This window comes from Vanellus vanellus (genome assembly GCF_965231255.1).
Source record: "Vanellus vanellus genome assembly, chromosome: 2".
In the NCBI taxonomy this organism is placed as follows: domain Eukaryota; kingdom Metazoa; phylum Chordata; class Aves; order Charadriiformes; family Charadriidae; genus Vanellus; species Vanellus vanellus.
The window spans coordinates 102913270-102937861 of NC_138906.1; the positions used below are offsets into that span (position 1 = coordinate 102913270).

At 39.2% G+C, this 24592-nt stretch overlaps 1 protein-coding gene across 1 annotated transcript in view; it reads right to left on the reverse strand.

Moving 5' to 3' along the window:
* The window catches only part of LOC309686498 (dynein axonemal heavy chain 5-like), a gene marked incomplete at its 5' end in the record, with an annotated part of 184441 nt that continues 159849 nt past the window's right edge, over window positions 1–24592 (reverse strand). Inside the window, 4 exons of the mRNA XM_082499206.1 lie at window positions 1–259; window positions 1534–1755; window positions 6636–6844; window positions 17759–17891. Of these exons, the coding sequence (XP_082355332.1) occupies window positions 41–259; window positions 1534–1755; window positions 6636–6844; window positions 17759–17891 (783 nt within the window). The 3' untranslated portion in view covers window positions 1–40. The remainder of the gene's footprint in view (window positions 260–1533; window positions 1756–6635; window positions 6845–17758; window positions 17892–24592) is intronic.

Consider the following 24592-nt stretch of genomic DNA (forward strand, 5'->3'; position numbering starts at 1 on the left):
CTTTCTCGGTGGCTCTTTCTTTATAGATATCTGTTGGTCCTTATTTTGAATTGCAGAGCAGTGCAACCCCCCGTAAAGTCCAATGATCAGGATTCTGCACTGTTTTCAGATTCAAAGAGAAAATGTATGTCAGATCTGTTCTCCGAGGCTTTTTGTAGACAGGGCAGGAGTACACACTTCCTTGCTGCTTCTTTGCATCATGTAGTGCTGTTGTGCTAACAGCATACACATGGACTACAGGAAGACTCGTGAACAGCACCTAAGAATGTTAAAATGAGACATAGAGTTCAGCATTAGAGAAGCAGGATAGGGTGCCTCAACTCCAAATGCTAGAATTACATTCAGTGATGGCCTTCAGCAAACGCACCAGCACCTCAGCATAAGTACAGGTAAGAACACAAGTCCTGTGCTCACTACTACATCGACCCTAACTTTAAGCCAGTAGCAGCTCAAGGAGCCTGGAAGGAAAAGAAAGCAGCAGAAACCTGGAAAACTGCACACCATGGAAGTAACTGGAAAAACGACAGGGTAGTTCTAGGAGGGAGAGACACCATTGTCTTTTTTCTCCATCTTTTGCCCCTTTGGATAGTGTTCCCCATTTTTTCCCCACCTCCTGTTCCCTGAATGGCAGCACTGGAGCTACAAAGGTCAAGCTGCATTTAGCAGTCCTCCTTGTTAGCTCTGCACTGCTGGCAGTGGAGCTTCAAAGATCCAAGGTGCCTCTTGAGCATTTATCCAGACTAGATCCCCTCAGGTCTTCTACTGATATAAAGTATTCATTGGCAGGGGGTGGGGGGAAAGACCCAAACACAAGAGCAACCTGAAAGCTTGCAGAACACTCCAGAGCACTTGAGTAAACTCAATTTTTGAAGGTGTCTTTTGACAAACCAAGCAACTTCTGTGTTTTACCTATGGAGAGGAATTACTTCAACTCCAATTCTAGGACAGTTATCACTGGTTTGGAAAAAGTCAATGGCAGCTTTCCCTGGGCAGTAACCAAAGTGTCTAATCACAAGCCCATAGCTAGGTTTTAAATCTGCTTAGTCACATCAGTAAAATGTAACTCCGTGCATGGATAACTGAGAATAAGCTCAGAACTAATACTATTCCTCCTATTCAAAAACAAATGCCAGGGATTTCTAGCCATCTAAATACTGACCTCCACAGCACCTGTCATCAAACCCAGTCCTGGGCTTTGGAAGTTGTGGTAGGGTCCCCCTTGCTCATTCAAAAGAAGGCTGACCATGGGTTGCACTAGTTTATTCAAACATAGCTGTGCTTCTAGGGCCTCTGAAGCCAAGAAGCCCAGCATCTGGTCTGGGCTAGTGCAGAGCATCCTAAATTCATTTTCTGACAGAAGCCTTTTTGTTCAGTTCTGGTGGGTTCACACCCTGTCCTCTTCCCAGCCGTGCCAGTGTTTTATCTTCTTAAAACCTGTTGTGAAACTACTGCTGCAGACACTCAAAATACATCCTGGTGTTCTCTGAGCACACCATAGTATGCCACAGTCAGTCATGCTCACTTGATCCTTACCTTTGGTGCCGACTCAACCAGCTTACTGTTTCTGCGGTCCCAGCCTGCCCCTTCAAGGAAAAGGCCGTATATGTAAACGCCACCAATGTCAGCAGGAGGAGGGCCAGTAACATCTTCTTTCATCATCTTGGTCACTTCATTGTGTAGAACAACACTGTCAAGTGCCCACCCTTTTGCTAAATTCATGCGAGTTGTCTCTTGCCTCATAGCAGTTAGAAATCCCTAAGGAGATTGAATACAACACAGAAGTTTTTTAAAAAAATCTTGAATTTACACATTTTCAACTTTTTTTCCTATATAAGTGACATTAGCACTATAGAACCTCATCCCACAGAATCTTATGCACATGTAAAATAAAATTCAGTAGTATAAATCCAGTGCTTTCCTACACTTTCCCAGTACTATGGCATTCTTATATACTTGGTGTGCATGTATTAATGCTAAGAAGCCACCAAGTTGGCTTATTTAATGTACAGGAAGCTGCATGTATAACTCACCTCACATGCCTGCTTTACAACCAGTCAGATGGAGGGAGGTTTACAAGTCTGCCAGATTAATGTGTTTTGTGAGGTTCCAAATCCAGGTAATTGCTAAGCCACAAATAACATTGGTATTTCATGTGCTATATTACTCACCTTTTCTTATATCAACGTTGCAAAAATGCTTTTCACTCAAGAAATCACGAAGCTTTTTACAGAACACAAAGGAAGTGCAAACTGGAATCATACAATTAAATAGTGATGCCTCTGCTACTTTGCTCAGTGCAAAGCTGTAATGTACTACAATAGTGTACTATTGTAGACACCAGCAAGACAAACTCACAGCACTTCAGCAGCACAGAATGAAAATCACTCTCTGTTCTGAGGAGCTACAATCTCACAATATGGTTACAAGCTATCACAAGCCGGGCCAGGCTGAAGGTGCTGGTTAGCTTCTCTCATATAACCGTCCATGTGCACACACACTGCAGTACATGAGAAGTACCTTAGTCCTAAGAGACAGGAGGATGGACTGCTGTGCACTTCCAGTGGACATGCTGTGGATGTACACATTATCTTACCCTATGGAAACCCATTTGCATAGCCATGAAATGAATGAATAACATACAAAAATTGAAGATGTAAGAGCAAGGAGAAGGACAATGAGGAAGGAAGGACAATGAGGACAATGAGGAAGGAAGAAGTTTCAGGACAGGTTTCAGAGCAGAGAAAGAAGGTATCTGGAGACAGAGACAGGGGAATACAGAGCCACATGTGGAACACACAAAGGTGGGTATTCGAGAGACAAGAGCACAGGTAGGAAGAAACCAGGACCGATGAGGGGACTGAACAGGCTTTTTATTTTTCTTCAGTATTCACAGCGCAGGATGCTCTGCTGAGCTACTGTTAGGGCCAAATGAATGGTAAGAAGTCAGATACGGAAACGCTAGCATGCAAATCTACTGAACACAGGGACCAATCTCTGGCTTTTGGGACTGGAGTGCTTGTTGCATGTGCTAAGCACTTGGTAGCTACGCAATACCCTTCAAGTTCTGAGAACGTGAGATGACATTCATGAACTCAGATGTTTCGATTAACTGACATTGGTTGCTTCTTATTAATATAATTCCAGAAACCTTAGGACAAGTGCTTTAAAGAGGTTTTGTGATAGCACGGATAATTGTAATTGCGCTTGAAGTAGTTGAGAACTCTAGCATATAGCTAAGGCAGACAGGATTAAAGGCCAAGTTCTTCTATCAGAAATGCCATTAAATGAAAGCAGAATCCTTGTGGTTAATTTGTGAAATTTTAATTTGTAGAAACATGCTAATACCAATGGTTTAAAGTACACGAAGTGTTCGCTGACAGAGGCCCCAGAGGGCTACTGGATCCCAGATAAACTGAAATATTAAAGAAAGAAGAGCCTGAAGAGGACAGGACAGACAAATGACTGTATTAAGGGAATCAGTTCAAAGGCACTGTGGAAACACTGGAATAAAAGTAAGCTCAGAGCTGTGAGTTGTCTTAAGGGATAAGGTTTAGATTGCAGTCTATTTTTACAGAGATGGCAGGACCTATATTCTGTCTGCAGCGGGACTTGTAAAACTTATCTGCTCATTTGAATGAATCCTAGACAGTGTTTAAAGACTACAGCTGTGAGCTGGAGGCCCAGCTGGGTATCCCAGAGTGGGTGAACGGCACAATAAACAGCAAGAAACAATCAAGTGGCTTGAGGTACCATTGGACGGCTGAGGGCTTGGCTCTCCTCAAAACCCTCTGTCAGGAACACAATGAACCACTTGCCATGACATTTGTTTTGATTTCTGGTAATCTTTGCCCTGTTTTTTTGTTGTTTGTTTGTTTGTTTGTTTGGGCGGTGGGTGGAGTGGAGTGTTTTTTTTGGGGGGGGGGCATGTTGAGATTTCAGAAACAGGGAAAATTATTTCTTCTTTCTTCACCTGCATTTTTCTGGACTTCTCCCTGGCCTGCTCACTGAAGGCTGCTAAAGCTTTGTCCCTTTACCTTCTAACAACTCATGCAAACTAACTCTGAACCTTCTCATGAGGGAGAAGGAGTCATCCATGGAAGCTATGACAAGAAATACAGAAATCAGTTAAGTCTACTGCTTTCACAGTCATATTTTCTCCTTTACCTTGCTTAGGAGATTCCTTGTTTGTCACTTACTTTGCAGTTTCTACAGTGAGCAAATTATGGCAGGTTTGCTAGAATTAAGCGGGCACTAAGGAATAGAGGCATTGTACTTTCTATTCTTAATAGTATTCACATTGTTTTGGCATCCAAGGGTCTTAGAAATAGGCTGAGGGTTCATTATGCTACGTACTGTACAACCAGAAAGACAGTTCTGCCTCACACGTCTTAAAATCCATATATAGGACAAATGAAAGCAACTGGATACGGAGATGCAAACATGGAAACAATAAAACTGTATCAGCCAGAATATGGAAATTGGGAGGTAGAAATGAGATATGCATAGTGACAAGTTTTTTGAGGAAAAAAATCCAGTAACGTCAGATTAACTTCCAGGAGGGAAGAAAATTCACAGCACTTTTTGTTGTGTTCACCCTAGTTATCCTGGCCCAATGCAGACACACACAGAGAATTAGGTTTCTTTTTCATAGAAGCCTAAGCCTGCTTTCATTTGTATCACTATAAATAAAGATTAACTTCTGTGAAATTACTAAATTTATCCTAGTGTATAAACAGTCCAAGAGAAGGCAGAGTCAGGTCCTATATCACTTTTTATTGCCAGAATGCTTCATTCTCCCAGTGCTATAAATCTGCTTTATTGTCCTATGTTATCCATGGCATTTATCCATTGACTACAAAGCAAACAGTGAGATCTAGGAGCTGCATTTCATCTCACAAATAAAAGGATTTTTCTGACAATTTTTCAGTCATTACAAACAAGGCATTAGAATTGCAGCACTAATACTTCATCACCTTAACATGCTTGAGAAGATTAAAATCAATTTTCTTAACATATGAAATACTGATTTTAAACACAGCAATATGACTGTTAATAAAATAATAGGTATTTAAATAGAAAAGGAGTCTTTACTTAGGTGAATTTCTTGTAGAATGAGCCACTCCCACAGCCCGGATTACAGTAAATGGAGACTATAACAATAACCATCTCATTCTTAAGCTTGTGATTGTCAGCACAAATAAATTTTTAAATCACGTAAGCACATCCCATTCTTGGATTTTTTTTCTCTTCACACTATACATTAGGGACTTTTAAAACTACGTGTTACGACGTGTTAAATTTTTGTAGTTCTGGAGGCTTTCTTCTCACTTACTATGGTCTACTAAATCACAACTTGTTTGGGGATATTTTATTCTGATTATTCAGTAGCTTTTTTGAGAAACCCACACATACGGACCCCCCCAAAAATGTAGGGTGCCCAATTTGGGCTGGCAAAATTTCAGAACTTACACAACCCCAAAACACAAAGAAGCCAGCTAAAATGGCCAGTACAAAATCTGTATCAGCTCTTGCTCATCTGTAGTGCAAAAGCAAACACCACAAAAACTAAAAGCCTATTAGGGTTGCATCCAGCATGATCATTGCAAAAGTTACTGAGGAATATTTTAGAATGCCACTATCAATGTGTTGCTAACAAACTGACTATGGAAGCATAATCATTTTATTAAAACTCCTGCTCCTCTCCCTCATACTTTTGCACGGGAACCCTTTGCTCAGGGATTCTGTGAGCACACTTCCATGCTATAAAGTGGTACTGGCAGACAGCTGACATAGACGGGATAGATGATAGATGGATATTTCCCAGCAGTAGCCCTAGAGAATATTTGCCACTGTTGCATTCTCTATTCTAGGCAGCTGTTTCAGATAGCTTTTGCATTGCTAACAAGTACTGAGATTAAAATAGATCTTTAAAATAGCTTTTTGCTAAGGCTTCACAGAAACCTTTTGGCTGGATAGTCTCACAATGACTCACTTCCACAATTCGCACTTCCCACAAACATCTGTGAATCATAAAAAGCTTTAATGAATGTGAATAGCTGTGCAAAGAAACTACACATCATCTAGGTATGTACACTTTACCTCTTTTAACTCCGTTCTCAGCTGTTTCCTTTTTTTCTGTTTCATTTTGTGCCAGGTTTTTATTTTAAATGGTGCAGACGAGAGGCTGTATTTTTAATATGTCTCTGCAAACCAAGTCTGGCACAAATCTGGGGTGGTATAAATAACAAATGTTCCATTTCAAGGAACTGATTTGCAGGGATTGAGAGCCACATCCAAATCTCTTCTTCCTATGTCAAAGTTTTGAAACTTACCTGGTTTTATACCCAAAGGGATTTTCACACAATGAATGAAAAACAGATTACTCTAACTAAAAAGGGGGGGGGGGGGAAGGAGGATAACTTTGAAATGTAAAAAGAATCCATTATTGCAGTACTACTATTTTGGTCTAGCAAAAATTTCTTCAATATATGTTGAAATTAATTTATCCTATGTTTATGCTAAAAATTTAATTTAGATTACACTTAGTATAGTCATGACTGAGTCAGATTGAAGTTCTCTCAAGGGCTAATTTAACTGTTAGAGAGGAGTTAGAAAAATTAATCTTGCAGTCATACCTGTGGATTAAAGAATCCCGTCATCCAGAACTGATTTGGTCGGCCATCCTGCAGCCAACTGCTGAACTGCTGGTTTCTTTCAAGAAGCTCAGTAAACCAAAATCCCAAAGTAGCCGACTCCCAGGAAATCCTAAACCAGAGTTTTGGAATTCTAGCATCATACATATTATCTAAAGCATCTCGTAATTCTTCTGACATAATTATGGCTCCTGGAAGATAAGTAAAACATGCAGAATGAACTTTCCCCTAGCTTGCAAAGGCAATTAAAACTTCCAAATGACATTCTGAGTCTAATAAACCCTCTTTTGTTGTGCCTTAATTGCACACCTGTTGCACTAAAGTGTTATCAAATTGCAGTTAATTTGCCCAAACTTACAAGACTTGATTCATAGTTAAAGGTGACAAGATAAATGTATTTCTTCTGTTATTTTGATCAGAAATAAAGAGGGTTTTTAAAGTAACTCCCTCTCCTTCACACATAATATTTATATTCATTATATTCATACTGTGTTTGGAATGTGATTAATCATTTAAACTTTTAAAATATATTTTAATGGTTCCCACGTACATGATCAATGATAAAGATCTACTGTGTAACTCATCTATATCCTAAGCATGTACTGACAATGATTATATTCAATAAATTCACCATTATTAATGATAACTTTGTACATTTTCCATTATCAAGATTCCCAGTGGGAAAGCAGCACAGAGAATAAACCTAGAGGCAAGATTTTTTATATAATTTTTTGGCAGTGGCAGTGCGCACTCACATATTCCATGTATAGCACTGTTGCCTCCGTTAAAATATCAGCATTACTATGACAATGATTTTTCAGTGACAGTCACCGTTCCATGTGCCAGAAGTTCCTACATCTTACCAGTTTGTACTCCCAATAGTACTGAGAGCTGGCACATGGCCATGCCTCAGGATGTCTTCTCTGTTCCAGCTAAAATATTTTAAATTATAGAAACTGGTCTGATAGCCCCCATTCCAATTAAATGTTCTTGTAGTACCAATCATAGAATCATAGAAAGGTTTAGGTTGGAAAGGACCTTGAAGATCATAGAGTTCCAACCCCCCTGCCATAGGCAGGGACACCTCCCACTAGACCAGGTTGCCCAAGGCCACATCCAGCCTGGCCTTGAACACCTCCAGGGATGGGGCCTCAACAACCTCTCTGGGCAACCTGTTCCAGTGCCTTACCACCCTCAAAGTGAAAAACTTCTTCCTAATGTTCAATCTGAACCTGCCCTCTTCCAGTTTAAAGCCATTCTCCCTCATCCTATCGCTACATGCCCTAGTAAAAAGTCCTTCCCCAGCTCTCCTGTAGGCCCCCTTTAGGTACTGGAAGGCCACAATAACATCTCCCCAGGGCCTTCTCTTCTCCAGGCTGAACAGTCCCAACTCTTTTAGACTCTCCTCATAGGAGAGGTGCTCCAGCCCTCGGATCATCCTTGTGGCTCTCCTCTGGATATGCTCCAGCAGGTCCACGTCCTTCTTATGTTGGGGACTCCAGAGCTGGATGCAGTACTCCAGGTGGGGTGTCATGAGAGTGGAGTAGAGGGGCAGAATCACTTCCTTTGACCTGCTGGCCACACTACTTCTGATGCAGCCCAGGACACAGTTGGCCTTCTGGGCTGCGATTGCACACTGCTGGCTCATGTTGAGCTTCTCATCAATCAGCACCCCCAGTCCTTCTCCTTAGGGCTGCTTTCCAGCCATTCCCTGCTGAGCCTGTATTTGTGCTTGGGATTGCCCTGACCCAGATGTAGAACCTTGCACTTGGCCTTGTTGAACTGCATGAGGTTGGCTTGGGTCCACCTCTCCAGCCTGTCCAGGTCCCTCTGGATGGCATCCCTCCCCTCCAGTGTGTCTACTTCGCCAAACAGCTTGGTATCATCAACAAACTTGCTGAGGGTGCACTCGACCCCACTGTCCATGTCACTGACAAAGATGTTGAACAGTACAGGCCCCAGAACCGACCCCTGAGGAACGCCACTCATCACTGCTCTCCACTTGGACATCGAGCCGCTGACCGCAACTCTCTGAGTGCGACTATCCAGCCAGTTCTTTATCCACTGAGTGGTCCATTTGTCGAATCCATGGCTCTTCAATTTAGAGACCAGGATATCGTGTGGGACAGTGTCAAACGCTTTGCACAAGTCCAGGTAGATGACATCAGTTGATCTTCCCTTGTTCACTGCTGCTGTAACCCCTTTGTAGAAGGCCACCAAATTTGTCAGGCATGACTTGCCCTTGGTGAAGCCATGCTGGCTGTCACCAATCACCTCCTTGTTTTCTATGTGCCTCAGCAGAGTGTCCAGGAGAATCTGCTCCATGATCTTGCCAGGCACAGAGGTGAGACTGTGTGTCAATGTTCAATGCATCATCGTACACACAACTGTTGCAATTGCCACAAGGATATACCGAACAGAATTAGGTGGCTTCCACCACAGAACATGTAGAGAAGTGGCCTGGGTGACTGCAAACAAGAGCTGCAGCAGCCCATCCAAACATATCTGTACGGAAACGTGGCCTGTGATAAGCTAGCATTTCAAGTCCCTTCCTTCCATTGAGGCTGGCAGGCCCCCAGTTCAGGGGAAAGAGAAGAATATCCAGAAACCAAACACCGGCTTTTAATTTAAAAGAATGCAGTGGCTACCCTGAATACTTCTATAACAGTGTGTGCAAATCTGGTACTTTCTACTATATATCAATGGCAAATAGGCTTCATTTTCTTCTGGCAGATAATGACCCGCTCTCATTTATACACACCTCTTTTTGTGCAACAAATGCTATGATAAAGCTAACAACTTTTGCAAAACTGCAAATATTAAAAAATACTGCCCATCCCACATTCTCTGTAATGGCTTTGTAGTCAGCTTCAGAATCATGTTTTGGGATAGCTAAGGGTCTTTTATAACACAATAAATAAATCTTCTCTTTGGGCATAAATCTTTTCTAACATATAACCAGGAGCACCAACATTTAAGAAAGAAGCCACTCTGTGTCATCTCCCGTTTAGCTAGAAAAATGTAGTATTAGACCATACACTCTATTCACCCTCTGCAGGCAGAAAAAGTGGAAAAAAATCATGCAATACATGTTGGTTTCAACTTCGGAGCAACTGTAGTGAGGGCAGAAAACAAGCAAAGAGGCCCCCATTTGATCCCTGTTTGAGCCGTGGGGACCACTACCATCCGAACTAAGAAAGAAAGAGCTCTTTCATCTCTGGTTCTTCCTTATTTTCAGGCTGATGCAGCCAACTTTCTCTTGCAACAAGAGTTGTGACAGAGCCACATTTTCTTCCCTATTCTTGTGGGCAGGCCTGAGGTTTTCAAGTAGGGAGATACAACCAGTCTCTGCCTCAAAGCATGGTGAAATCTCTTCAGATGTCTGCCTGTTATGACTCAGGGCAGCTGCTGAGAACGCTAAGCCAGAGTGTTCTTGAAGATGAGGTATGTTCACAGTTTTGGCCTTGCCCATATAGATGCACAAATATTGCTAGTGAGTGGGTGTCATCTCTGGCAGTAGGCATACAATGCTTGAATTTTAGCACTAAATGACATCTGTGGGTGCTGGGATGCATTCCTGCAGCTAAAATACTCCAATAAAAATAAAAATAATAAAAAAAATTGTCAGAAATAAAATTATTAACATATGAGAAAAATAATGGCATCTTTCTGGAGAAAGGTGATACAGGTATTTGAAAAACTATATTTGATAAATTGAATGAGTGGCACAACACCATAGGCTTCTCACATCTCACTTCTGAGAAACTCAGAGCACTGGTTACCACATGAAGAGACTGAATGTCCTATGAACTTAACATGACAGGTTTGAATGTTCTATGAATCAGACAGGCCAGCTGTCTATAACTTGGATATTTTGGGGATTACTTCATGATATTCCCTTTCTTAAATGGAATAAAGCCCATCTGAAAATGACTGATGAAAGGTCAGGTCAGTTAAAGACATTAGGGTATCTCCATGCTTCAAAAATAATATGTATTGTAAGCATACTGTTTGCACAGGATGCACAGTTTGGAAATTAGGCTTCCTTTTTTTCATTGCCCTAAATTTATACTGTCTCACTTCTAAACCATACCTAAATCTATCCAATTGCTGTGAATAAGCCAAATAAAACTCCACAGTTCTGAAGATAACTATTTTTTATTCTTAATTAAAGTAAATAATCTGTTCCGTTAAATTGATCTGGTTTTAGGGTTATTCATTCAATAGATATAATACTTTTAATGGACTACATCAGGACCTTGTATTATTTCATGGAGTTGCCTCTTTTTACTACCATACCTACCACCAGCTGAATCCAAAAACTGTGGAATTTGTAGAATTAGGATCTACATTTTGAATTTCACATTTAGGAAAGCCTGTATCTGGACAAGAAAACATGCATCTCTCATTTAAATGAGTAGCTAAAGTTAGGAACAAAGGAAGGATCTTAAACTCCAGCATGAACCAAAAAAAGGCTCAATCCACTGACTGATTGTCTTCCCACAGGCACAGATGTGAATCATGAATAACCAGAATAATTATGTAGCATATAAATGAGATGAGAAGAAGCTAGTTTCTCCATCAAGTACAATTTGCCAATAACTGACATCATTATAATAGGATTGGAGACTATCCCTTGAGGAAAATACTTGCTAGACAATGAGTCTGTTAAGCTATCCTTAACAGTACACAGAGGAAAAAGCTCAGTGAAAGCATCAATCCATTCCTGACTCTCACAGTTGCAACTATAGAAGTCGGTCTTTTCAGCCTTTAATCCCACTCAAGTTCACCTCCCAAGCAACCAGGTTTGTTTTTGGACCAGTAACTCTTTGCTTCCACCACCAAGCTGCAACTCCCTCTTCTTCGTTCAACATATTGAAGAGAAAATCCCAACTTGCTTGTAACTTCATAAGCTTTCCTCCCTTTCTGCCTTATGGCAGCAGCTAACTTGCTTGTGGTTTCCCCAAAGAAAGCATTATTTATTATTCCACCCAAAGGCACAAGGTATACAGATTACTAGATAAAAACAATAAAAGCTAATATATATTTCCCCATACCTAAAACTTAATTTTTTTTTTTTGCAAGCTTTAGTATGTTTCTGCTAGTTTAGTGATGGCCATTGCTGTACTAAAAGAAGTCAAGTTATTTGCTTCAGGCAGTTCTTTGGGTATTTCCCTCTTTCTTCACTTGCAGCACTTGGGCACTTCAGCATTTGGGGATGATTCCCAGGAAGCTCTCAGAAGTTTATTTAACTCCACCATGCTGTTTTAATCCCAAGGACCTCAACAATTTATCACCTACTTTTGCTCCTGGTCTCCAGAACAGGAAGAGTACATCAGGCAGCCAACCTCTGCAATGCACAGCGCTCTCTCCATTTGTTACTTGGAGACTGGTATTCTCTCCAGCTGCACCTAACCTTTGCCCCTGTTCTGTTTCTGTTTGTTTCCCACCTTCCTTTTCCGGTGCAGAATCCTCTGATTTAATTCTTCAAGTCAGGAGAGATGAAAGGAACTGAGAAACATGAGTAGCATGCAATTTTTCCACATAAAAGAGCACACAAATCCTAGATTACCTGCAACAGCTAATTCCTTTAAGTCAGAAAAAAAGCAATTTGAAAGTAACCTTGCAAATTGTTCTGAAAACTTACCAGCTCCAGTAATAACTGCACTTGGCTACACCCACCAAAGGACTGAAAAAATTTAATGCAATAATTTGAAGATGAAAATCCAGGCACACCTCCCAAAAAGTAATACAAATCACTATCCTGAGCTAAAGTAATAGAACAGGCAGATAAATTATTTTCTGCAGTTTGTCCTAAATGTGGAATGTGTGTTTCTAAACAGTTGTCCTGGCCAGCATCATGGCAAGCATACATAACACTCATTAAGAAGTCCAGAAATAACATGCCACACCTTGTAAAAGACAACAGGAGGCATTCTGGCATCCTTATCAGGATGAGAAGTAAATAACGGATGAAAGCTGCTGAGCCAAGAGTAACTATGCCACAAGACATACAAGACTCATTGCCTCCATTCCTCAAATGAATTCTCCATTGTTACATTCCATTAATAGCCTCACTGACTGCTCTTAATCATCTTCAAATAAAACCCTCATCCAAAAGTGGAAGACACTGATGATCCCTACAAGCCTTACACACACACACTGTAAGAATCAGTAAGGTAAGAGCCCAAGAACTTTCAGTCCAAAAGTCTATTACCATCGTCAGCAGGCCAAACCAAAATTGTATTAGTTAGCAGCCTTAAAGCATTATGAGTCAAAATAGAACTTAGCCAGCCAGTGGGAATGAGTCCATGCTCCGTTCGTTCGTGGGAAATTACCTTTCCTGTGCACTCTGGCAAGACTAATTTGCTGAGCTTCAGTTTTTCACCACATAGATTAGAATAAATTATCAGCTACCTCTTCTGGCTCCTTTGGAGTTCATTTATATCGCTCTTGTAAGGTGCTATATACAATGAACAGAAATTCCTTGCAGCAACATGATGCAAACGCTAGTGTCAAGATCAAGGTATTCTGAGTTGGAAAAAAATTGTGAATCTTTACCTCATTCTTTCAGGGGCTTAACATGAGTTTGTGTAGAAGACGTAGGGATTCTAAGTGATTCCTATTATGTACGTACAAGTACATGCTACCTCACGTCTACATGAAGTTCACAGTGTTCCAACATATTCCTGTATGAATGACAATAAGGAAACACCTAAGGCCAACACGCTGGTTAGCAATGCAGTATAAGGATGGTGAGGAGGTAAAAGTAAGTAATTAAATAGTTTTTAATAAGGTAGCAAATCAGTGACTGAAATGTACAGAAACTAGTGAAATGCACCAGTATTCCTCCAGGCTTTGTTATTAACAGTTATTATTCAGCTTTGTCTGAATTATAAAGTTCCAAAAATATTAGAAACACATACAAAAATGCATAAATTTTTTACTGCCTAGTACCTTCTGTCTCAAGTGTCTCACTTGTATTTTCTCACACTTCTCAACCTACCATAAACATATACCTGAAACATGCTTGTGTCTTAATGAGTTTTCATGCATATAACCTATGCCTCGTTTAAAGAACACGTACATGGTATACATCTGTGTGGGTAAAAAGAGGGAAAATAACAAAGTCCCATCTTCCCTTAGTAATATCCTTGTTCCTGATCCTGTTATTCCAAAAGCTCTGATTGCCCTCACTTTCAGTGTAGGATAAGAATGATCTGTGATTTTTTTTTTTTCAAGTCCTGGCAAGTAGGTTCTGTATGGTGTGCATTACATGCATGACAATATGCTAGCTTTGTAACACAAGGGGTGCCGTATTTTCATTGCAGCGGAAAGTTTGCTTAAGCCTGGTAGAGCTTCTCCATGACAAATGCCGTGATGACTTCTGAATTAGTTATTTGTATTCCACTTCTCTGCCTTCTATGTTGGTCTTATGGCTCCCATAGGCATTTGAACAATGCTTGTCTTGCAAGTACTAAGAAAAATGTAAGGAACAAAAACTGTGGGCCCGTGGAAACAAATCTTTACACATTACAAGACAGGCACAAGCTTTTAGAGGGATTGCTATATTCTCAGGAAATATGTTAGCAGGAAAAAGACTTCTCCTAATGCTGCAAGTGCTGCACAAATAGCAGTGGGAGTTCTGTGATCATGTGGCATGTATATGACATGAAAGGATAACAAATCCAAGGTTTCCTGTATGGCATTCACTTGTTCATGAAGTAGGCAGTTCCAAAGGATTAGTTTGAAAACACAGAGCTATAAGATACCAGAAAAGAATGCCAAGTGGATGCAGTTTTATGACCAAAGTAGAATATAGATATACTTATAAATAAATGAGTTAAGCATTTGTTTCTTTCACGACAAGCCCATAAACAGAATATTAAGTAGGTTGAAATAAATCAGGAAATAAAGCCAAAATAAAAGCTGTGCTTATTTCCATTGCCAAGGATGCAATATCCACTTTCAGTGCTACTACAAGCATGCTCCACTGCTGAGATCCATTGAAGCCACTCAAGGGGAACTAGGGATAACTCCCACAGAATCCCTCTTCTCGTTTTCTTCAATGATAGAAGGCACATCAGGGTGCCATCAAAGCGCTTACCACTCCTACTTCAGTGCATGGAGAAATAAAAAGAACCACCCCCAATCTCACAGATAGGACACATTCAGTTCCCCTCTACTCAAACAAACTCTAAGAGACTAGGAATAACTGAATGGATTATTAGATTTTACTTCATTTAAAGACACTATCATCATTAGTGGGATAGGGGGTTTAAAGTGCCCGCCCCCCAACAAACAGCCAGGGTAATAGTATTCTGTGCCAGAGGCATCTACGCTTCCACAGGAGGAAGATAAGGCACATACACAGGAACTCTATAGCTCGTATACTGCCCTACAAAAGATATGGTCACCTTCTTCCAGGGGCTCAAGATCTGATGTTCATAACCCATTAGGATCTGGAATTTTGGTTCAGGCTCCGTGTCTTACTGCTCCCCAGATGAAAAGATGAGAAAACAGCTCTTTCCTTGTCTCTAAAAAGATTTCCCTATTTGGAAGATTGGCTCTATTTAGGTCACTTGAGAGGACAATCATCATTGCTGTTTTCTGATTTACGTGAAGCTCTGTATTATGCCAACTGTGAAATAAATTCTGGGCAATCAATAAGTAATTAAAACAGAACTAATAGTTGGGACATAACTGAGAGTACAAAGTGCAGCTACAATCTAATTATTACAATTTGATCCAAAAAAAGTATCCCTCCAGGCAGCAAAGTTTATTGGTAGAGATGAAGGCTTGTGGGAAATGGCTGCCAACAAACATGTTGGACACATGCTGAGCATCCTCACCCCTCCCAAAAGCTGAACACCGTTTAATCTGCCCTCTGGATAGAGGGACAAAATTGCCTCTGCTAATTCCCTCAACATCCCTCATGTTCAGCTGCACATGGGCTCTCACTGAGGAGGGCTTTGTATTACCTCAAATATAACTTAGTGAGTAACAGTAAAATGACAAGGTCCATCTATTCACATCCAACCTGTAGAATCAAATATTCAGACCTCCTTTCACAAAGCTACATGACACAACATGAAGATGTGCTATATTCTTAAACACAAAATTTGTTTGAAAATTTATATCTGCTATAAGCGGGTGCTCAGGCCTTCACAGCTTCATGAAGCCAGAGCCAGATGTGTGACCAGTGCTAATGCCAAAATTCACAAGACTTATTTAAGCAGGCAGATCAGTTTACCTCATTGTAAAGAAAAAAGAGCACATCAGATGATCAGAGATTGCAGTTGACTAGTTTTGGCGGAGAATCTAGTACAAGAGAGTTTGGGATTTTCCCCTTTGCAAAGGCAAGACAGAGTGCCTAAATGTCCTTTCCATCCCCTAATTGACAGTCTACCACATGCACTTGATGTATCACGAATCTGCCAGAAGCCATTAATTGTTATTGTTAACTATACATCCAGTTTTGTTTTCAGAGCAATTTTTCACTATATTTAACTTGCTTGTCCCTAAGAAAATAATGATGTTTTAGAGGACTGCACAAAAGTTACCGCATTAACTTGATTAAACACCTGGTAGAGGACTGTGCCTACTGTGGAACTGAATAATAAGTGCAAATAAATTATGTTACTCATCCATTCCTCTGCAGAATGTCGTACATTTTGAGACTTTAAATATATCTGTCACAATCAAGGAAAGATTAATACTTTCCTGGATGGAAAGCATTATTTCAATTTACTTGAAAAGGGACTCTATACATGTATAATAGGGAACTTTCAGCTCAGGATTGAACAGAAGACAATTGTTTCTTCAAGCTTGATCTCTGCATAGGTTATTACATGATATGGAAGCTAATTAGCCTTGGGCATATTTATGAACCTCTTTCCTAGATTCAGATTAGAGGCATGATGTTTCTGAAGCATGCATTGTTGCCTCAGTGAGTCATACAAATGATAGGAAAAAATCGCTTTTGATTCTTACGTAACAAAAATAAAAACAAAAATTAAAAAAATCTCCCTTCATGAAAGACTTACTGTCAAAAGACTGGAAAACACCAGTGAAATAGAACACAGTACTGCCATCACCTACATCAGAAGGGACTAGTTTTGAGGCACCCTAACCTTCTCTCTGCGGGGACAGTTTGCTGTCTCAGATATTTTCTGCCTCTCTCCTGGAGAACAGCAGACTTGAGTGAGATCTTGACCAGTGGAACCAAACCATTCCTGCTTCATTTTAATTTATTGTTAATTCAAGAAGCTATACAGTATACTTTCCTTCTTGGATACTCAAGTCTTGCAGATGAGCAAAATGGGAAGTGAAAACAAAAAGCAGATGGTAACATCATCATATCTTCTTTTTCCTTACTCCTTTTCCGATCAAATTTTCCATCTGCTTCTAGTTGCATGTACTCTTGATTTATTTTAACTACATTCACCGTTGCTCACTTTCAGCCAAATACTCCTGTCTCTGAGAGATACGGAGTGCTGTTACCTACTTCCTGTGATGGCTAAAAGCAGAACTGTTTTGACGGGCACTCACACTTGCTTCAGCTTCCGTTTAGAGACATCCTATTTGGTATAACCAGTTTCATGAACATTGCAAATCTCATCCTTAAATTAGAGTCTTTACCACCTGGCCTCCTGAGTATCGTGTCTCTCAATTACTTAGCAGCAACACTTCTACTTTGTTCTGTACCATTATGTCTCAGCTTAATTTCATAAATCACTCTGGCACATGACCTGTGGACCTAATCATGCAACTCAGCTCCTCTGGGCTCTGTAGAGATCCTAGAGAGAATCACAGAAGCGTAGTAGTGCTGTGAGACATGAACTGCAATACTGGAGCACATGCATACAGAATAAAATAAGGTAGAGTGTCCTTAAAGATGCAGTCAGGATGCTTTGAGGGTTAGAATTAGTGATCAGGTGATACAGAGAGAGAAAGAGAGAAAAAACAGGGAGGTAGAGAACAAAAGAGAAAGAGGTAGAAAGGGAGGTAAGGAAGGGAAATATTTATTTAGTTATATAGCATAAGACACTGCTAGTAATAAATATTGCGTCTTAATTAGTACGATTTTTAGTATTGTAACTTACCATCAATAGCCAATTTGAGATCAGTCAGTGTAGTTCGAACTCTTGATATAACATGTTGCATGCGGTCAATTTCTTGACGGAGAAATATGTTTATGGGTTGAACAGCTCCCATCTTTTGAAGCTGGGCTTTCACCTAAACAAGAATAGTGTAACGAATATAAAATTTCCCATGCAATAATTATTGAAAGCAAAACGATGTTTTTTCAATTGTATCGCATATTTCCTGAGAAAAAAATCTTTTATGTAACAGATGGCCGAGCAAGTCCTGTGCCAACTGTAAGATTTAGCACAGCGTGACTCATTAGCTTACCAAAAGGAGCTCCTCCATCATCCTAAGGAGTGAAAGTTCCCTCTTTTTGAAGGGACAGAGCAGTTCCTTCTGTCCTTGTTAGGCTGCAGGGTCTTAGATCTTAAAAAAAAACAAACCCCACATGCTATAAAAAAGCATGTTCAATGGTAACTTCTTCAGATTTCCAAATTGTGCTAGGTGAACTTTCTCACCTCTTCTTGTCCTGCTGAGTTGAAATAATGCTACAAATGGAGTGCGACTTAACAAGCACAATGATAGATAAAAGCTGCTACTTCCAATAGCACGTGACTCACTCATAAGACAAGGTGCTCATGGATGCATTACAAGAGAGGCAAGATTGCCAGGAATAATACAGATGACACAGAATTCTGTTACACCATTATGTGCACCGTTTTATAAGTAGAAGCTTTTGGCCTTCTTAATTTTTAAGGATAACAGTTTCACTCATATTCAACAGAGAAGATTTTCAAAATGGAATTAGTTGTCTATGTTACTTAAGGGCATGTCACAGCAACAGTAGCAAAAGCATTCCCTGTCTCACTTCAGCATATAAAGCATATACAATGTGCTTCAAACATAGACTGTTTGAAGCAGCCTGAACCCTGATCTTTGCTATAGTCACTCCTTCCCTCTGCAAGGGGACTCTGGAACCAAAAAGAGATCACAAACTGTAAAATAAGATCCTAAATCCAGATACCTATATGGCCATTAATTTATCAGAAAAGAGCTGACCCATAGGATCAGTTTGCTAAAATAATTTAAGAGCTTATTTTGAGCTTACTAACAAAACATACATGTAAACATTACTAAAGACCTTATTATTACACAGAATAGCAAGTTTCTGCAAGACAAATATAATACAGCAGTTGAGTAGTTAGAATTGCTAGTATAAATGACTAAATGCTTTGACAATTTCCAATTCTCAAGTTTCAACTCCAAGCCCAATAAAATACTCTTTTTCAACTTTATATGCTATGCTTTTTGGGAGACAGCTATCAGCAAAGTTATTCATCATATTTTAATCACAAGGACCCATGAGTTTGTCAGACAGAATGTCCAAGAAATAGGTGCCAGCCAATTATGCTAATGCTTTGCAGTGTGACAGTTCATTTTACAGACTGAGTTAATGGGTTTCTTCCTGTAAGAGAGAAAAAACTACTAAAATCAGCTCTCACGAGACTAGAGCTGAGATAATAAACTTTTTTTGGATAATTTACACAATGAGGTATTCTGATTTTTTTTATACAAAATGCAGGGAAAGCTTCTGCTTTCTGAAAATTTCACAGGAATTGATAATTCTCCCTCTTGCCAGAAATACTGAGAAGTCTAGTGCATGCCACTAATAAAAGATGGAATTATACAGAATATAGGCCATGCATTTTATCCTTTAAATAAGAAATACACTTTTTTTTCTAGTCTACAAATAATGTGTTCCTTTTGGGGATTATTTAGAGGAAGAATTTCTCCTGTTTGAGGAAAAAATCTATGGAAGATATTGTTAAAGGAATTAATTTCCAAAATATTGATACTTATGAATCTACAAAGAGACGATGAAATAAATATTCTAAAATATTACTTTACTGATAATTGTACAATTAATCTAGTGAATTCTCAGAATTTAAACATTCTTCTGATTTGTTTTCACCTACCTGCAAAAATACCTGTATGGTTTTGAATAATGGAGTGAAGCGATAATGCAGAAATTTGTTAATCCATCCTAGATATACTCACAGCACTCAGCTTGAAGCACCAAGCATAACCAGATATGAAAACTGAAAAAAATTACATACTTCCTACTTTATTGTATACAAATCTATCCTGATCTGCACTGAGATTTACTAGGTATAACACAGCACCTTTCTTGGAACTCTTGCTGTTAAGATTAGTTTTAAATATCAGCTCTGAGGTATGATTGACTGTTTTTGTATTAGAATTCTTATCAAGCAATCAGATGACTTACTGCCGGTGCTGTACTTATTATTACATAAAGATGGATCCTGACTGATGGAAAAAAAAACCTTAAAAGACAAAACTCACTAACCAAAATGGCCTTTCTGAGATTAATATACTAATTCCATAAAGCCCACTTACAATATCTCCTTTTCATTATGCAAACAGCTGTCATCTAACATAAAACAAGGTGATTTAAAAAAGGAGCAACTAAAATCATAATCTTAATAGCTTTGCCTACATGGTTTTGAAATGCACATCTCTACTGTGTCAGATTCCCCTATGCACGTTTCTTAGCTGTCCCCAGGTAACCGACCCCTTTGTCACCACATACTTTTCAGGACATTCCACAGAAAAGCAATTGCTGAACTCATGTCATTTAATGATCAGTGATCAAGTTATTGTAGTAGTAACTGCCTATCATTTTCAGCAAATGCTATCATTTTCAATTAGACTTGCCCACTTGCTATACCCTTTGTCAGCAGAAATGGGAAGTCCATCATTCTGTGAGATGGTCTAAATAAGAAAGACAAGCTCAAGCCGTGCCCAAGTCAAAGTTCTTTTCAAGTGGTGTCAAGGATTACTTCCCTGTGGCATACAAGGAAGTGGGCAGTAAAATACGTAGAAAATAGCTGCAGGCCTAGTGTTGCATGATCACCGTATCCAATAGGGTTGGTAAGTAAACCAGAGACGCCTTACAAAGCATCTACGTTAGTGTTTCAGTCCAGACCCCAAATTTTTTTTTGTAGCAAAAAAGTCTGCAATGAAATGTAGACTCCAGGCACACAGACTGTCTTACCTTCAAATTAATCTAACCCAAAAGGTATGCTTCAGGGAGTCCAACATACTCCAACAACTAAAGGGTGTTCAGCCTACAGGCCAGACTAGAGTTAGACCAAAGTAAATTCCCCAGTAAAACAGCTAATGCAGGCCTGAGGTCCTCAGATGAACTCCTATTCCCACGCAATACTTGCTAATGTAGCCATAGCCTTAGCGGAGGATAAGGCGGAATCAATACTACAAAAAAAATCTGAGGAGAAAACCCATTGCTACTTGTGTTAAAAGCCAACCTCCAATAAAGTACTGTATCTTTGGAATGTCTCTGTGTCTATTCCCTAGCAAGCTGTTTTTCAGGCTGCAAGGATCATTTTCATTACAAACCTCTGTGTGTGACAGGCTGACATAAATTCCCGCATCTACCTTCACTCACATAGACTGACTGGACTTAATGATTTTACCCCTAATCTCTCTGTTACCTGTGAGGCAAGACCCAGAAGCAAAAGGGGTTATGAAAGCAGAATTCTGACTCTGCCTCTGCCTTTGGATTGAGAAAAATGAAGACAGTTTTAGGTCAGGAGGAAGGTTTGGTTTGCTTTTCCATCCATCACCTGTGTCAAACTGCAGTCTGATAAAGCATGCAAAGGTGACTTGTTTTGTTTTGAGTCTTTTGGGTGGACATTGAGTCAGTTATTTGACTGGTGAGAGGAAGCATTAAAAGAGCACAACAATAAAAGAAGCAGCATATATCGTGGGGTAAAATGGTTGTCCTGTTTTGAAAGTTATTGATTCCAAAGTCATTACTAAAGGCCAATAATTGAGAGATGAAGACCTCTGTGTGACAGCCTGAATTTTCTCTGGATTCACAATGTATCAAGAGATAGTACAATCTGGAGCTCTGATGTCAGCAAATAATTGGTTTCAGTAACATCCGTCCCTAACCTAGTCTGTTGGGCTTTTAAACTCTGATCAAATTCACTCCACGCTTTCTAAAGGGAGCCACAAGAACTGAACTAAGATAGCAAAAGGCACCTGCTACTTTCCCTGAAGAGTATTTGCTTTTAATTACTTTCATTTGTTTCCTAAATTTTTTGTTCCTTTTCTCCACTGATAGGATCTTTGTAACTTAATTTCCAAAGACTACCACGTCAAGGCCTTACTCAAGCACAATATTCTTCTAAAAGCAAACCCAAGCTGCACTGCTAGGACTAATGAATGTTTTTGTTTTTACTGCTCTTATTCAATGAGGCATGCATAGGAACTCTTTTTGACACATTCCCTCAGTCTCTTACAATTTAGTATATTAGCTTTATTTGTTTCAGGATTGTTAAACTGATCTAGTAGGTAGTAATGTCCTGAATATATGAAATAAAGTCCTGAATGACCAAATGATGATTTAAATCGACAAACAACAGAACTCATCTCATTCCCTTTTTCCAGACATCACAGGAAGTAATTACATAATCCATTTCACTCCTTATGCTTGCAAGCTTAATTTCATTTGCTTATTATATTGTAGCTTCTGCTAAATTCTGTTGCTTCTTCTCTCTGAGGACATCTAAACTCTCCCTTTTTTTCTGCTCTGACTAATGAAATTCTTAGTTATATGTTAAAGAACATAATCTTTTTTTTTCTTTTGTTATTTTAGACATTCATTTTTTTGTCGGTTTATGCAAACTTCCATTTAAAAATGTAGTTTTCTTTACAGCTTACTCCTGCCATCTCCACCCTTTCTAAGAGGTTCCAGAATAACAGACAGATGAGAAACACATTTGATACAGATCTTTTTCTTACTGTGTAGAGGTGGCCACAGTCCTGGCCCATTAACAACTGCAGCAAAGAGGTGGAACTGGGCATTAATGGCAGAAAAGGGAAATTCCCCTCCAGAAGAAAGCATTGGTAAAGAACCAAATGAGTTCTAAGATCTGGAGAATGAGAGAAAGGGTAAATCCATTAAGCACAATGAAGAAGGAAATATTGAAGAATCAGGAACTGCAAGAAATAATGCCAAATCTCCTAACACTGCAGAAGTAAACTGAAGTTGTAGTGCAGCAGACACAGCCAAAGACACATATAGAGGAACACATTATTACCAATAATAAGCTGTTTGAAAATGACCAAGGGATGCCCTGTAGACACTCAGAACAAAGGAATGACTACTGTGATACAGAAACAAAGCTTAATTTTTAGGTGGTTCCATGGAAAATTACCATGTCATCTATCAGTAATGTGGACTGAAGAAACAGCATGTAATTAGAGTTGTGTGATTAATCAGAGAAGCACAATTCACAGATCAGGATGTACAAAGCCTGAGAAAACTGGAAATCACCAGGAGGAGGTGGCATCTACACGTATTGATAAGAGAATGAAAAAAACTTACTTTTACAAGAAATACAGAGGGAAAAAGTAAATCCAACAGGATGTCCTCTGACTACGCCTGTAAGAGTGAAGGAGGGGGAGGGGCAAAGAGCAAGCTGATGTAACAGTATTAAATATTGATTTATTCTGTATAAACATAAATCTCCTTACTTGAATCATAAAAGAACAGCTGTCCAGCAAATTGAAGCATAAAGAGGTTTCCTTGAAGCTCAGAGAAGATGTCAGAGAAGTGGTACAAAAGCAAAGAACTGTCTAATTGTGAGCATCATTATAAAGATGATCACTTATAAGAAAATAAAAACCTGCATGTATGATTGGCAGATCATGAGAAAAGATAATAGCTTGTCATACTACTGGATGATGAGTGAAACAGCAATGCAAACAACCGGTGGAGATTTTTTTATACAGTCACATGGAAAAGTATGTATTATACCCAAATACTGTAGCAAAATAGAGACAAGTTAAGAGTGCAGGGTGGAACTTCCAAAATAAACCCTCCAGACTCTTTGTCCTTGACTACAGCTCCTGGCTCCATAACTGGTTGTCTCTTTGAAGACACTCTAGGAAGTGACTGAAAAGGGAATGCCTACTCTATATGTGGTTTTGTGGATAACCTGAGTGAATAAACCAAGAAGGAATGGGAGTGAATGAAACCAAGATTAAGCAGAAGAAATGCCAGAGAAAAATAGTATTTGTTCAAACCAGTTAGAAGTGAAATTTGGACTTAAAATGTGTGTGTGCATTTTACAAGACTAAAAGGCACTGCACAAATTTCCCAGGGGCAAAATCCGAGGGCAAGTATACCCTCTGGTTACAATATAAAGTCCAGTACTATTGATGTCTTCTAAGTATTACGAATTCTTCACAAGGAAAAAAGCTGGCAGTTTAACAAGGGAATGAAGAAATATTCCTTTGGAGGATTTAGCAAATATATTGAAAAAAAATTTGCTCAATACACATATTACAAATATGGCAAAACCGTATATGCTACCCAGGCATTCAGTATTCTATTTCTATTGCAAATTGGGAAAAAAAAAATCTAAGGAGCTAAATAAAACTAGAAGAAACTAGTTCCATGAAAAAACTTTACTCTGACAGGAAGGATAAAGGGAGAGGACTCAGAACAATCCAAGGTGTATATCCAAGGTGTACATTATGAAATTTATTAAATTAGTAATTAATGGTATTAATTATTATACTTACTGTATTTCATTATATTTTCTATTTATAATATCTATTTAATATTAAATAATAACGTGAAGACTAGAAAACTGACTCCAAAATGAAATTCTACAAATAAATTATATATATGCTCTCGCTGGAAAACACTCAATAAGCAGGTGACAAAAAAAAGACACAAGTAGGGATTGATGGAAAAATAATGATATGGAGAAAGCTGTTAGGGAACCTCACCAAAA